The sequence below is a fragment of the Acyrthosiphon pisum genome, chromosome A1, assembly GCF_005508785.2.
Source record: "Acyrthosiphon pisum isolate AL4f chromosome A1, pea_aphid_22Mar2018_4r6ur, whole genome shotgun sequence".
In the NCBI taxonomy this organism is placed as follows: domain Eukaryota; kingdom Metazoa; phylum Arthropoda; class Insecta; order Hemiptera; family Aphididae; genus Acyrthosiphon; species Acyrthosiphon pisum.
In genome coordinates this window covers 43,074,653-43,088,710 of record NC_042494.1, presented here as the reverse complement: position 1 = coordinate 43,088,710, position 14,058 = coordinate 43,074,653, and the positions used below count along the sequence as shown (strand labels likewise).

The 14,058-nt window shown below is 28.5% G+C and overlaps 2 protein-coding genes and 1 long non-coding RNA gene across 5 annotated transcripts in view; 2 read left to right on the top strand and 1 right to left on the bottom strand.

Annotated features, from left to right (window-relative positions):
* LOC100159280 (resistance to inhibitors of cholinesterase protein 3) overlaps window positions 1-8,831 on the bottom strand; it is a 13,672-nt gene extending 4,841 nt beyond the window's left edge. For 2 of the 3 annotated variants that reach the window (XM_008186457.3, XM_008186458.3), the window contains exons 1-4: window positions 8,679-8,831; window positions 3,550-3,715; window positions 3,169-3,480; window positions 1,304-1,446 (exon numbers count right to left, since the gene is read on the bottom strand). In XM_008186457.3, the coding sequence (XP_008184679.1) occupies window positions 1,304-1,446; window positions 3,169-3,480; window positions 3,550-3,679 (585 nt within the window). In that variant the 5' untranslated portion in view covers window positions 3,680-3,715; window positions 8,679-8,831. The remainder of the gene's footprint in view (window positions 1-1,303; window positions 1,447-3,168; window positions 3,481-3,549; window positions 3,716-8,678) is intronic. The other variant, XM_008186459.3, reaches the window with a different exon arrangement.
* Window positions 1,320-13,562, top strand: LOC115033717. The gene is made up of 2 exons (XR_003839018.1): window positions 1,320-1,456; window positions 13,180-13,562. It is a non-coding gene; the product is annotated as an uncharacterized LOC115033717 (long non-coding RNA).
* On the top strand, window positions 9,027-12,344 carry LOC103309867 (RNA-binding protein 26). Its single transcript, XM_008186460.3, has one exon. It carries the CDS (start codon window positions 9,375-9,377, stop codon window positions 11,730-11,732), a length of 2,358 nt encoding a protein of 785 aa, XP_008184682.1. The 5' UTR covers window positions 9,027-9,374; the 3' UTR covers window positions 11,733-12,344.
* Window positions 13,563-14,058: the final 496 nt, after the last annotated feature.

The following is a 14,058-nucleotide window of genomic DNA, read 5'->3' as shown; positions in this document are numbered from 1 at the left end:
TAATACAAGGCTCCTGATATATTGCTACAATATCAGTTGAAAAATATTAAAAATACATAGGCACAATTTTTTTTTATAAGCATTTGAAGTTAAAATTTTGACAAAATTTATCAAATTTAAAATTGAATAATTATTTTGTAGTTAAAAAATTATAAAATGTTCAACTTTTATATCTAAGGATTGAAAATTTAAAACAAGATTCCACGTAAATATTTAACTCTGTTACCAAAAATTCTAAGAAATACATAAGCAAAGTTTATTTTTATAGTCATTTTAAGTTCAAATTTGGACGAAATTACATATTAAAAAACCTAGAATAACTATTTTAATTATTTTGTTGTGATCGTATAATACTATTCGTGGGTACTTGAAACTTCTAAAGTATACTATTATATACCTATGATAGTATCACGGTTTGTTGTTGATGTATAACGCGTTATAAGTACCTACCTAATAGATATTATGATATGATTAATTTGGAATTTATTATAGGTACCTATTATAGGTCAATTTTTTTTTTAATACCATAGATAAGTATATATAATATGTCTAATACATAGACTGATATACCGTCTCTGCTCAGAATCGTTTTTCTTATACAGTGATATTATATCATTGAATTCAAATTTAATACTATCCATTATACAGTGACCCACTTATAACCTACTGTACAGCAGAGCGACATCCACTTACCCACTTTTTTTTTTATAAATTAACAAATCAAAAATGTGGCTCGAAGTATCCAACATTGACTTAAATACCAAATAAAATATGAATTCAAAATTATTATGTTAAACTCAAGTCGGTAAACGGAACTCATTTATGTCAGATTTACCTACAGCATTTCGCACTGAAATAATTTTGATTTTAGGCGTAATATTACACGCGCATGTGAGTACGTAGGTACTAGGTAGCTCTTCTCGCTTGCCCCTTTCATTTTATAACATATAATAGGGTATGGTGAAGCTGCTTTTAACTTTTATATTTAATTTTATTTCCCCAAAAATGTATTTTCGCAAAAATCCTTTAACTAAGCACATTAAAATTACTAAGTACATTACAAATGTAAATGGCATTAATACATTAATTATTATTTTATATACATTTTAATTTAAAATATTTTGTTAAATATTAAAAAAAAAATCTAGATAACAAGAACAAAAATACATAAACATGGCTTGAATCCAAAACCAAAATAACAAATAATAAAAAAAATTGGCGAGTTTTGTATTAAAGTTAAATTTAAAACTAAAGAAGAAATTTAAATGGTCAAGTTCATCTATACTGTGTCAAAAATGTTTACTTTGAAACTGTGAGGAGTTGGACTACTATGTCTAGGTCCAATATGAGGTTGGGGAATTGCTCGTCCTTTTTCCATTAATGCTGGATGCATTGTTGCTTTGGAGGCCCTTAAGTGAACAGGAGTTCTTTCTTGCGGAATATTATCTAAAAAAAGGTACACAAATCATATTTTTGAAATATAAATCAATGAAAATAATAACTTTTGTTTTACTTCAGACATATGAATAAATTACAATAAAAATATTGATTAACTAGTTTTACGTATCTATTAATGTGAAAAACATAACAATTATTATACAAGCATAACTATAGGCTATAGCATAACATAAGCTATAGTACTCATTTATTAATTAAATCTTTATAATTATGATTCAACATTAAAATTATTATTTATTACTTTGTTAGTATTATAGTTTGTTAAAATCAAATTGGATTAAGAAAAAAACACAAATTTATGGTTTCGAGCGGCTTAAATATACTTAAGATTATGTCTGTTGTGGTTACGAAAAATTAATATAGGTATAAATGATAATAAAAACATTTTACATTTTTCTTGTCTATTGATTCTTTTACATTTTTAACTAAACCCTTCACTAATGTTTATTTAATAACATGTTGTAAGTAAAAAAGAAAAAAGTTATACAGAGAACTAGAGGAGCAGATTAAAAATAACTATGAATGAATTCTTTTATTTTTAAATTGTATAGCCTATAATTGTTGTTTTACAATATAAATTACAAAATAAAATTAGTTCTATAGTCCAAAAAAAGTTGTACAACTAACTGCAGTATAAAATATAAAAATATAATTTTGATTCTGTAGAAGGTTAGTAAGTTGTAGCCTTGTAGGTTTACCTAGATTTATGCAATTGATCTATAAGATAAAGTTCAACCTTTGATAGTTAATATTAGCTAGAGTTTACGGGTTTTTTGGTATTTACCATCTTATATCGATATACCGGTTATTGCTCAAATCTCGCTTGAATGGTATACCGTGATACCAAAGAACCGACATACCGTTCATAATATTATGACGTTTAGTATACTGTAAAGATCGGCGCATTGCCGGTATTTCGGTACACCGTATACCAGTTTTAATATCACATTGCCGGCATTATTATATATTTATTTCAATTCAATCAACTCCGTCAACAATGTCGGTACTTATAAGTATTGCTGTTTTCCTGTATGTGTCGGTATAACGGTTTTTTTTCGGTATGGAGGGTATATCCACCGTTCCATACCAGTATCGATTATAATACCGCAATACCGGTATCTGATTTCAATACCGTCAACCCTATATTTAATATATTTACAATTAAAGAGTTTAATAAGAATGGCATACAAATATTTTTCTTAAACAGTTATTGTATGCATGACTAGCTATATTAAATTTACAATAAAAATATATGTCCAATCAATTGTTAAACTATTTTAGTGGTGTCAAATTATTATTTTTAAGTAGTTTTCGTACTCGCATGTTGTCTCCGTCCTACCAACTCAATATCTAAGGCCCCACGTAAGTTTTTATATTTAAATTTTAAAGCATTTTACGTGGAGTCTTAAATCTTACCTTTAAATATGATAGATAATACATCAATAAATTCACTCTAATATTAAAATTAACAGAGTTAAATGAATTATTCTGAACAAAGTTTTTTTATGTTTTGCGTTTGTAAGACGGAGCCAAAGATAGGTATGTATAATTGTTAATTATTATCCATACCCATGGACAAAGAAAATACTTTATTTAATAGCCGGAATATTAAATAGGTATAATGATTACTAATTAGTTGATAAGCTTTTTAAAAATACACTCAAGTTATGATTAAATTGTAATGTGAAAGTAATAATGATAATTCCTTACTCATTAAAGAATCGCTTTCTTTAAGTCTATGTGTAACCCCCAAGCTTGTCAAGGAAACTCCATAATGATATTTTAGGCATAGAGATCCATTCAAAGATCTAATTTCGTCGATTAAATGTTTATTGTGCGAAATTTTGCCAACCTTATTTTCATTGATTAAATCAGTTATATTGATAGCACATGTGTTGAAAATATCGTGACGACATTTTTCCAATTTTGTTTTTCTGTCCGTTGTATCAATTACACGATCACATATATCCATTACTATTTTAACTATATTCACGTCCGTACTGGACAGCACATTGCAACAGCCTACTCCGTGAACGTAAATTATAATATCAAAACTACATATAATATTATTTTAATAAATTATTAACTCACCTGTGTGAGTCTGAGGTGCAAATGATCCTTTTAGCATTGGATAAAATAAAGATGGCCATAGAATGGCGAAACATCCTGCTACAACAGCCAGAATGCAGATTGTTTTGCTTTGACTTATCTCTGTCGCCATGTCTGTCAATGTTATTATCTTCAATTTTCCTAAAACCTAAAGTTGAAGGTCAATGGTATCAGTTTTAAGAAAGTTTCAAAATATATTATTATTTATTAATATCAATAATATGAGTGTCAGTTCAGAACCATGACGTGCAGTTACAGTGTTTTCCTTTTAATAAAGTATATTTAATAAATATTTTTTATGTTTATAACTTTTGTGTTAAATATCAGAGGGTAATAACTATACCTATAGAGCTATAGATGTTATTGGACTCGTAGCCATATCTTAAGCCTTAAGCCAACATATTAAATCAGTTATAACTTCTAATCTAATAAAGTAATAAATTATATCAAATATTTTTCATTGTACACAAACTTGAAGATCTCGTATGAATAATCCATAATCAATATTAAAACGTAAAAATCGTAAGTTTCCAGTGCAATTTCCATGAAATAACGGTGTTTAAGACAATTATTTAAAAATAATTAATTAAAATTTGGTTTATTTTAATCAATACAAGAAGGCTGATTTATATATTCCACAGGGCTAGAAATTGTTTCAGTTTTGAGAATGGTTTTTGAAATGCTTAGGTTTCGATTTCGATTTTTTTTCTGTTTTGGTTAGGAGTTTGTGAATTGTTTTTTTAAATTCCTAGATTTCAATTAGGTACAATTTTTTAACCCTGGTTTGAAATTTTTTAGCTTTAGTTGTGGTGATGGTGTTGAAATAAAAAAAAGATTCAATACCTGTATACCGATGTCATTTAAATAATATTATTTTGAAATTTTTATTTGAAACGGTTTTTTTTACATATTTCTTAACTTTTATTGCATATTTTAAAATGTATTTTGAATATTTTATAAAATCAATGTGACAATGTCATGTATATTCAGTGCTTGAATTGGAAAAAAAATAGAAGGGGGATGCAAAAGTATAAAAAATATGTCTGTCCCCGAACATTTAAATGTCTTATTGTTGAGTGATACCCCCCCCCCCCCCAGTTATAATGATATTTTACATCATACAGAAATATTCCTTTTTATTTAAAAATTAAAATACATAATAATAATTGTTATTTGTTTTATAAATTTAAATATGCCTATAAATTGTTATATAAATGATCTATGTCATGTTCGTCTCATTTTGGACATCTTGCTTCTTCTGCATTTCTTTTACCCTTTTAAATCCAACTTTTTACATAGTGGTCTGGTTTAACCAATCGAACAGGTCCAACACAACTAATAAACACTAATGATGCTATGTGTTCAGAAGTTAGTACGTTTCTTTTAGGAATAAGTCACCAGCCAATAGCCATAATGCCATATATTAATGAATAATAATATAAAATATATAACCACTATAATGCAAATATGTATAAAACACACTGCATGTCTACACCGAGAATCGAGATACTAACAAGAAATTCGTTAATTTATACCGATACACAAAAATAATTACACCGTTATCTTTTAGTTTATACCGGTATACAAATCGGTGTATACCGGTATAACAAGAAATTTTTAGCCTTTTAGGTACAAAATAATAAACAATATATTTGGTAATTAAAGAACTATAAATATTATCATAATATTACATGATAAAAGTTGTGATAAGTTGTGACATGCAAAAGAAAATTAGGTGATTACGCATTTATACCGGTACAACTGTTTTGACCCAGCTCGTGAGGTGGGTCGGAAAAATTATACCGGTATAACAAATATTTTAAACCAGATTGCAAACAAATTTCTTTATTTTATACCGGTATTTATTTTGAGGGGAAATTCATACCGGTATGGACCAACGAATTTCTGGTAAGTTATCGTCGATTGATGAAAATCGCCGAGAAAATAGACTGATTATTAGTGCATTATAGTGCGTAAATACCTACATATAAATGTAAATTACAAATAGGTACTCATCATCCGAACATCACTGAATGGTCATGCCACACCCCGGAAATATACATGACAGGATACTGGACTCCGTCACCCATTCCTTCTTAAATTGTTTTAATGTATATTTTCTTTAAGAAACCCGCAAGTTATCAGTTATAACTTATAAGTTAAGTCTTATACAAACGTTCGACAGATAGCAAATTTTCTTTCACTATAGTTTCGATTGTGTGCTGTTAATTTTGATATTAGAGTGGATTGACAAATTATCAAAGTTTTAGGTAAGAACATTATCTATACCTAAGTGTGCCGGGTTTTTCATTTGATATTTTAATTTTTGAGCGAGATATGAATATTTTTAATTTGTAATATTTTACATACCCATATCTTGCTTGAAAATTAAAATATCAAAAAGCACCGACGCTTAAGCACAGATAATGTTCTTACTAAAAAGTTTGATAATATATCAATTCACTCTGATATCAAAATTAACAGCACAGTTAAAACTATAGTGAACAACAATTTGCTATGTCGTACGTTCGTAATACGAAGACAACAAACGCATGGGTGCTCAATAGTCTAGGATGCCCATTATACTTAAAATATTCTTGCCTCTTGATGATATTTTTTCCTAAAAATTACACAAATCATATAATGGGTTTTTAATTTTATTTTCCGGTTCACCAGAAGTATACAAAATAGAGTCGTGGATGTGTTAAAAGTGTAATTATAGTTTTATTTGGCAATTACTCGTTCAAATTTAAATTTAGAAGCATCGACATTTTCAAAAAAAAATAATTCTCAGTAAAAACGACAATTCTTATTTAAGCATACTTAAAAATTAAGTTATTTTTAATTAAAAATTAAAAATCAGTATTTAAATCTATTATGCTGCTTTCTGTTGAGATTAATTTGTTATTTTTACTTTACTTTTTAGTAAAGTAAAAAGAGTCTTAATAACAGCACTCCTGCACTCCTGCCTACGGGCAAATGTAAAATATGTCCTTTGCATCTTTTCCCCACCAGCATCGGCGTATTCCCGATGTATATAAATACAATTAGTTACGGTTTACGACTATTAGACTATTGTCTATATTATATAAAATATTATATAACCAATTAAAACTATTAAGCCAGGTAGTGGTGTAGACAAGTGAGGGAGGTGAGGGGACAGATCACTTCCCATTGACTTTGGAGTGGATAATCTTCCATACCGTGTTTGATGTGAATTTTAAATCAATTCAAATAGTATTCATTGTTCCTTATTGTTAAATATTTTATTACCTAACTAAAAAGTTTTAAGAGGGTGGGGGATTTTCCAATTTCCCCCTCCCATTTAGCAATGACGTTTTCTTTTTATGATCCCCCCCTTTTCAGAAATCATGTCAATGCCACTGAAGCCAGATTTAATTGTATTATATTACTAAGTACTGGTTGTTCTTGTCACTAGCTTTAAATGGGATTGAAATGAGCGGAGGTTCAAATAGTTAACTTCATAATATAAAACCATCTTAAACATATATATTTACCAAGCTATTGCACTAAGCCAGTAAGTGGTACCTAAACCACTAAATATTATTAATCAAAGTTAATAGTTACTACTCGTATAATACGATGATACGATATTTATAACATAATTAGATAGGTACCTAAATAATACGTACTCAAAGGACGAATGATTGCAATTTTTTTTAAATAATTAATAAATAGGTACGTACCAACATTTGTAAAATTTGTTTCATCATTTATTGAAATGGGTCTATATTTTTTATGGAGAATCAAACAATATATTAATTTTTTTATCAAAAGCCCCCTCCGTCACATTAAACAATAAAATAGCCCCCACAAAAAAATTATGTTTCAAAAGGTATAATTTAAATAAATTATTTAAAAAAAAAAAAACACGTCAAATACCTTCAATACGTATTGATCCTAATAATATATTGTTTCTTTATAATAAATTGTAATGACTGTAAAGACCGGATCCCATGTAATTGCATCACAGTAATTGCACATTTTTTTTTTATTTTAGCTACACAAAAATCCGGTCTTTAGTTATGAGTATTTAAAGTTATAGATACCTAATTAAAATAAATTCAGTATTCTAGTTGTGTTTAATGTGCATTACTGTGAAATTTATACGTATAGGTCTAATAATAAAAAATCTATATTTTGTTTGTCAAGACTCGGGATTGAGGTAAATGTGCGTTTAAAAATCCTTAAATCTATAATATTAAATTTAAATTTAGTTATTATCATATACACGCAATTTGCAGGTATGCTCAGCACTCTTATAATTTTATAGGTAGTTAGTTTTTATTTTATTTTAATAAAAATAAATTATTAAATATTTGATTATGTGATTATTGAATATTGGTATGTTGGGAGGGGGGGAAGGGCGAAGTTGTTCAATGAGTAAATCATTATCATAAGACTCACTGAAAAACTAGAGGGCTTTACTGTTTCAGCACAACAAATTATAATGAAATTGACATTTCGTCCCAGCTTACATACTGACACAAAAGTTAAATTATATAGTAATATATTGAATGTACTATATAGTATACCTAAAATTATACTAATGTAGTCACGGGTTGGGGTGTATGTGTGTGTGAGAAGGACTAAAGGATTGCTCCCTCCTCCCTCAGCCCCACTGATCTTAATCATTGTAAAATTCGTGCTTATGAATACCTAGTTCGGTACAGGTCACAAATGTACTATGTACAGGTAGTTATTAAACATTGATTTCATAATATTATGAAAATATATTAAGTACCTAATATCCAATATATATTACTACAATACTACCTATTGTAATTCAAAAATGTTTATTAGCAATCGATATCTCACTTTAAGTTAAAACTATAGGCGCTTAGCGGCCATATAATTATTTCTATCACCCAGTTAAAAATATTTAAATATATCTAACACATCTATATTTTTGCGACGCACATCCGATCGTGCACTGTTTTTTAAGTTTAACGCAGTGGGTGGTCATTGCGGGGAACAGTCCACCAAGTATTAAATACCTAGCAATAAAAGATGTAATTATGTGAGTGTCACATAACAACCTATCGTTCGAATAAGTTTTAAAAGAAACGACAATTTATTATAATACTCACGGAATATTATGCCGAACTTCGTCAACCAATTTTCGGCATTTTAACGCGATCGTGCAACCACACAGATGTGAAATTTAAAGAAAATCCTATAAATAATATTAGGACTGTGGCTGAGCAATCGGAGGGATAAAAACAAAATTAGGAATTATTAGTGCGCGGGCGCAGGAGGATCTCCAACCAAGGAATCGACCGATTTCTTTTTATGTGTTACCAACGTAACATGTTAAAAATAAAGTTTAATACGTCATGAAATGATTCAATTTCTTGTCATTGATATTTTACTTTATATGAGTAAATTTGTTGCATTTGACAAATTTTTTTTCGTTCAGTTGATCGCCAACAAAATATATGTAATATTATATTTTAAAGATGGGAATAACACCAGATGTGTAATTTTTTTAAACCAGTGTGGCCAACAAAGGGGATATTTGGAATTATGGACCAGTGTAGACCACTTACGTTGACATAAATGTCCGTGCCAGTGAAATTGCTAATTAATAATTTGCCAAAAGCCAAAACTATCCACTTAACAACACTGAACTACATACACATCGGAGATTGGACGTTTGAACGCTTAAACCGTTCGGTATCCCACAAGAGAGTAGTAATTAATTTTTGGTATTTTGTTCGGAATTGATCGATTCATTCCATTACAAACAATCATTGATACTGGTGTTTACCATCAGTACATGAAAGATGCAAATCAAGGATCCAGAACGTTTCAAAACCTGGCTGACAGCCGTCCTGGGACCAATATGCGAAGCTGATCCCGCAGCACTGGCCAAATATATATTTGCATTATTGAAACGTGATCGGCCGATAAATGAACTTCAGAAGTTTCTTCAGTCACAACTAGAAGAGTTCTTGAATAACGACACTGAAGGATTTACTGTTTTACTAGTTGAAACGTTGCGAAACGAGTCTTACTTGATCGATGATCCGGTCGATGTTAAATGTGAAATTGCGGTCACTTCGTCCGGAGAAAAATCTGATACAGGTGAGAAGCCGATTATTGACAAACCTATTGTTAGGGATGATGAAAAACCTAGGTCTAGATCACGTTCCCTTGTGTTATCGAGATCACCGAGGACTAAAGATGTCAAGTTCACCAGATCTAAACGGTATCGTAGGGATGATCATACCAGTGATGAAGACGAAGAAAGAGAATCATATCGTAAGTATCGTTACCACGGTCGGTCGTGGTCACCAAGACGATCAAAATCTCCAAAATTCAAACGCAGGTTTAGGTCTCCAAAAAACCGGTCCCGGTCTCAGTCTGGATCACCTGTTAAAAAACCCAAAGAAGATATATTCGCTGAATTCAAAAAATCTGAAGGTATTGAAAAGAAGACATTGGGTCGATGTGTTGATTTTGATGAAAAAGGGTACTGTATGAAAGGCGATTTATGTGTTTATGATCATGGAAAAGATCCAGTAGTCTTGGCTACGGGTAATGGTGTCTTAAGTTTCCAAAATGCTGGGGCATCTTTTACAAACCCATTGACTCCCACATTTCCAGTACCTATTGTTCAAAATGTACCAGTGCCTGTACCAGTACAACCTTATCCGCCAGCCCAAAATCAGCGAATGTACTATCCTAGTACAGAAGGATCTTATTGGGTTCGAGGAAGTGGGGATCAAAAGTTTTCCAAACAAAAACGTGAATTAGTTAGTGTACCTACTGGTGAAATCCAAAATCGTTTTAAAAGAAAGACCTTTAAAAAAGAAGAAAATAATTCCAATAACAATAAAAAGCCAAAGTTTGACTATAGACGTTTAGGTCCTAAAGTATCCTCCAATGAAGTACAATTGAAAAATGTTCCAGAAAATTTAAATAATATAAGTAGCTTGAATAATAGTTTTATGAAGTTTGGAAAAATCACCAACATTCAAACAAGTAGTGAAAATAAAGAAGCCACAATTACATTTTCTGCTTCTCATGAAGCACAAAAAGCGTATCAAAATATAGAAACTGTTTTTGGTACTTTACCAATTACAGCTAATTGGTTTTCTGATAATTCAACAGAAGTAAAGCCTGTTGAAGACAAAATTACTTCACCACCACAAAAACCTAAAACTCTATCTTTAGATAATAGAATTACTGGTCAAACAAGATTAACAAATGAAAAAGAAGCTGAAGTCATCAAATCATCATTGCTTAAAAAACAAGAAGAAGCTAAAAAACTAGCTCAAGATTTTTCTGCTGCCATCACCAAGCGTAAACAAGAACTGTTGGACAAACAGCTAGAACAATTAAATAAACTAATAGAAGCTGCCCCTAATGTTAAAGGCGAACAAAAACAAATGTTAATGTCTACTATCATTCAACTTAAAACTAATATTGAAAATATTCAAGCTGACCTAGCGTCTGCAGTAAAAAGACCAATTATATCTCAATCTAATGTCAAAGTTAAAAATAGCCTACCACCAAAAACACCTACTAAAGAGGATAAATTATTGGAAGCCAAACAAGAAGCGTTGAAGAACTTGTTGTTAACTGACTTAGATTTATTCATTAAACAACAACAAGGACATAGCGATGAAAAAGAAATACTAGATTTGAAGAAAAATGTTATTATTTTGAGAAATAAATTAAAAAGTCTAGGAATTACACCGGCATCTGGGGCTGCTAAAACTGCTTATCAAATGAAAGAAAAATTGGCTATTGCAAACAAATTACTGGAAGCTAAAAATAAAGTCCGTGAAACAAAAACTACCAGCATCTCAGTTGACCATCGACCAACTCAATTATTAGTGTCTGGGTATGAAGTAGATGATGAAGATCAAGTTGTTACACATTTTTTACAGTTTGGTAATATTATTGAATATATATCTGATACTATAATTCCTGCATTAGTAATAAAATATGAAATAAGAAAAGACGCAGAAACCGCACAGATCAAGGGTAAGCTCTTTCAAGACAGAAGGTTATCAGTAACGTGGTACAATTCACAACATGACTTCGTTGATACTTCCAATACAAAAGCCGGACCATGCATGGGCGCCCGATTGGAAGATAATTCCTCTGCCAAACATTTTGAAGACAAGGAGTAATTATTATTATTATTGTTTGTTTTTTTAAAAATGTGTGATCTATATACCTAAATGATGTATATAATAAATATTATTATGGTAAAAATTAATATGTTAATCATATTGTCCCATTGTTAGTGATATATTTCCTTGATGTATCTATTTAGATTATTTGATAATCACCCATTAAGGGGATGTCTGCACTTGATGATAAATTGTGCATTTAATTCTTAAAATTAGATCTTAAGCAAATTGGGATAAAACAAATCTGTATTAATGTTAGTAGATTTTACATTTTAATTGTTTAACTTGAAATTAGTAAGTTTAATAATATTGTTCATTATTTTAACACCATAAAAGATAAATTACAAACCGTTTCCACAATTCAAAATTTTCTTTTTATTATATTATATTATATGTTATTATATAAGTTATTAAAAAAATATTCATTTTTTTATTAATTTGATCATTTTCCTGTTGATAATTAATACATTGTACACTTAATTTAGAGAATAATTGCAAACATTTTTAAAATTTTAAATATGAGACTGAATTATTTCTTTAGTCATTTGTAATCATTGTTAACATTTCTAATTGTTCTCATAATTATGAAATAAATGTATTTAAATAACATTTGGATGTTTAAATATTTATTTTCTTCAAAATTAGTAAAATCACTAATTAAAATGAGTAGAATTGCAAATTAAAATTCACTATGCGTTTAGAAAAAAGGGACAAAATCTTTAAACAGCTGTATTTGAGCAGAACATAAACTAACCTTACTTGACAAGATACAATTGTGTTTTGAGGTTTGTATTTAATTTGAAACCAATAATCATGAGTCATGACATTTGAGTTTTTAATTTTTACTTAAGTCGTAAAAAAACGTTATAATCAATAGATAGTCGCATGAAACTTTTTGATTACTTATTTAGAAAATATAACACGTGAGATTAATGTATATGTTAATTCAAAATCTGAAATATAGTAAAATTATATTAAGTATAATATGAAATAAAATAAAAATTTAATTCACCTGACATTAATTAAAACAAAATATTTCATTATTGTTATTAAATGGACAAGAGAACAATACTTAGTGAAATATATTATAGACAATATGGAGGAAAAACTATAAAATATAAATTAATTAGGTAATGTTTTAATAAGTTAAGAATACGTTTTATTTTTACTTATTATTTATAAGAAATCAACATATTTTGTTAAATCATTACATGAAGTAATGATAAGAAGCATGTCTTACAAACAAGCATTTTGCTTATGATTCAGTTAGAACAAAAGCACATTTTAAGTTTTAACTTAATTTTTAATTACTAACTCTGATAATCAAAATGTATTTGTTAAAACTATAAAAACTTAGTTAATTTTTTTTAATTTAAAAATATATAACCAATGTGTTATACAAATGTATTGAAACAATACTGTTTGAATTTTATTTTTTGTAAAGGAATTGTGATGGAAATGTTGGACGACTCCTTACACATTTCAGAAAAAATAGAATGCGGAACAATAATACAACATTAATAATGATAATAATTATATATTTTTACAACAGTATATAATATTATACAACAAGTTATAGTATAGGTACATTTTGTTTATCTTTTTTATATATATATAAATATATAATATAGTATTCTACTTTTTTTTATAGTAGTGTAGTTGATCACACACTTGTCTACAGTAATCACTTAAGGTCAACACACTTGGGTAGTATAATAATGCTATAACTCTTATGATATCATATTCGATAAATAATTTAAATAATAATGTGTCTGTTTCATTTTGCATATATTTATTGTACTGAGAAAAATATAAAATATTTTATTTGTAAAAACAAAAATGGCAGAACATTTCCCAATACAATAAATATGTAAAATATTTATAATTTGTTTTTAGTTTTTGTGTAAAATAAGCCAGAACTACAATATCATCCTTACATTGAAAGTATCTCACATGAATATACAACACATTTATATCGACCACTCTGGAACACATTTGAGTTTCACTATGAAACAGGCACATACATATTATACTTGATTTAGATAATAAATATAAATATTGTGGTAATATGGTCTATATATTTATTTATTTTTTAATGATATTGTCAGACTAGACTTAAAACATAAAATTATTCTAATATTTTAATTTTAATATAAGAGTGTCAGAACTACTTTATTATTCTTTATTGTTTTTTCGATCTTAAAATAAATATTGTTTACATATTATAAATATTACATTTTTTTAAATATATAATTATTAAGTATACAATGATAATTTATTGTTGTAAGTTAAATGCGAAATATTTCAATTTTAGAAATCAAGG

Coding starts and splice junctions, on each gene's coding strand:
- LOC103309867 (XM_008186460.3), top strand. CDS start 9,375: ATGCAAATCAAGGATCCAGAACGTTTCAAAACCTGGCTGACAGCCGTC.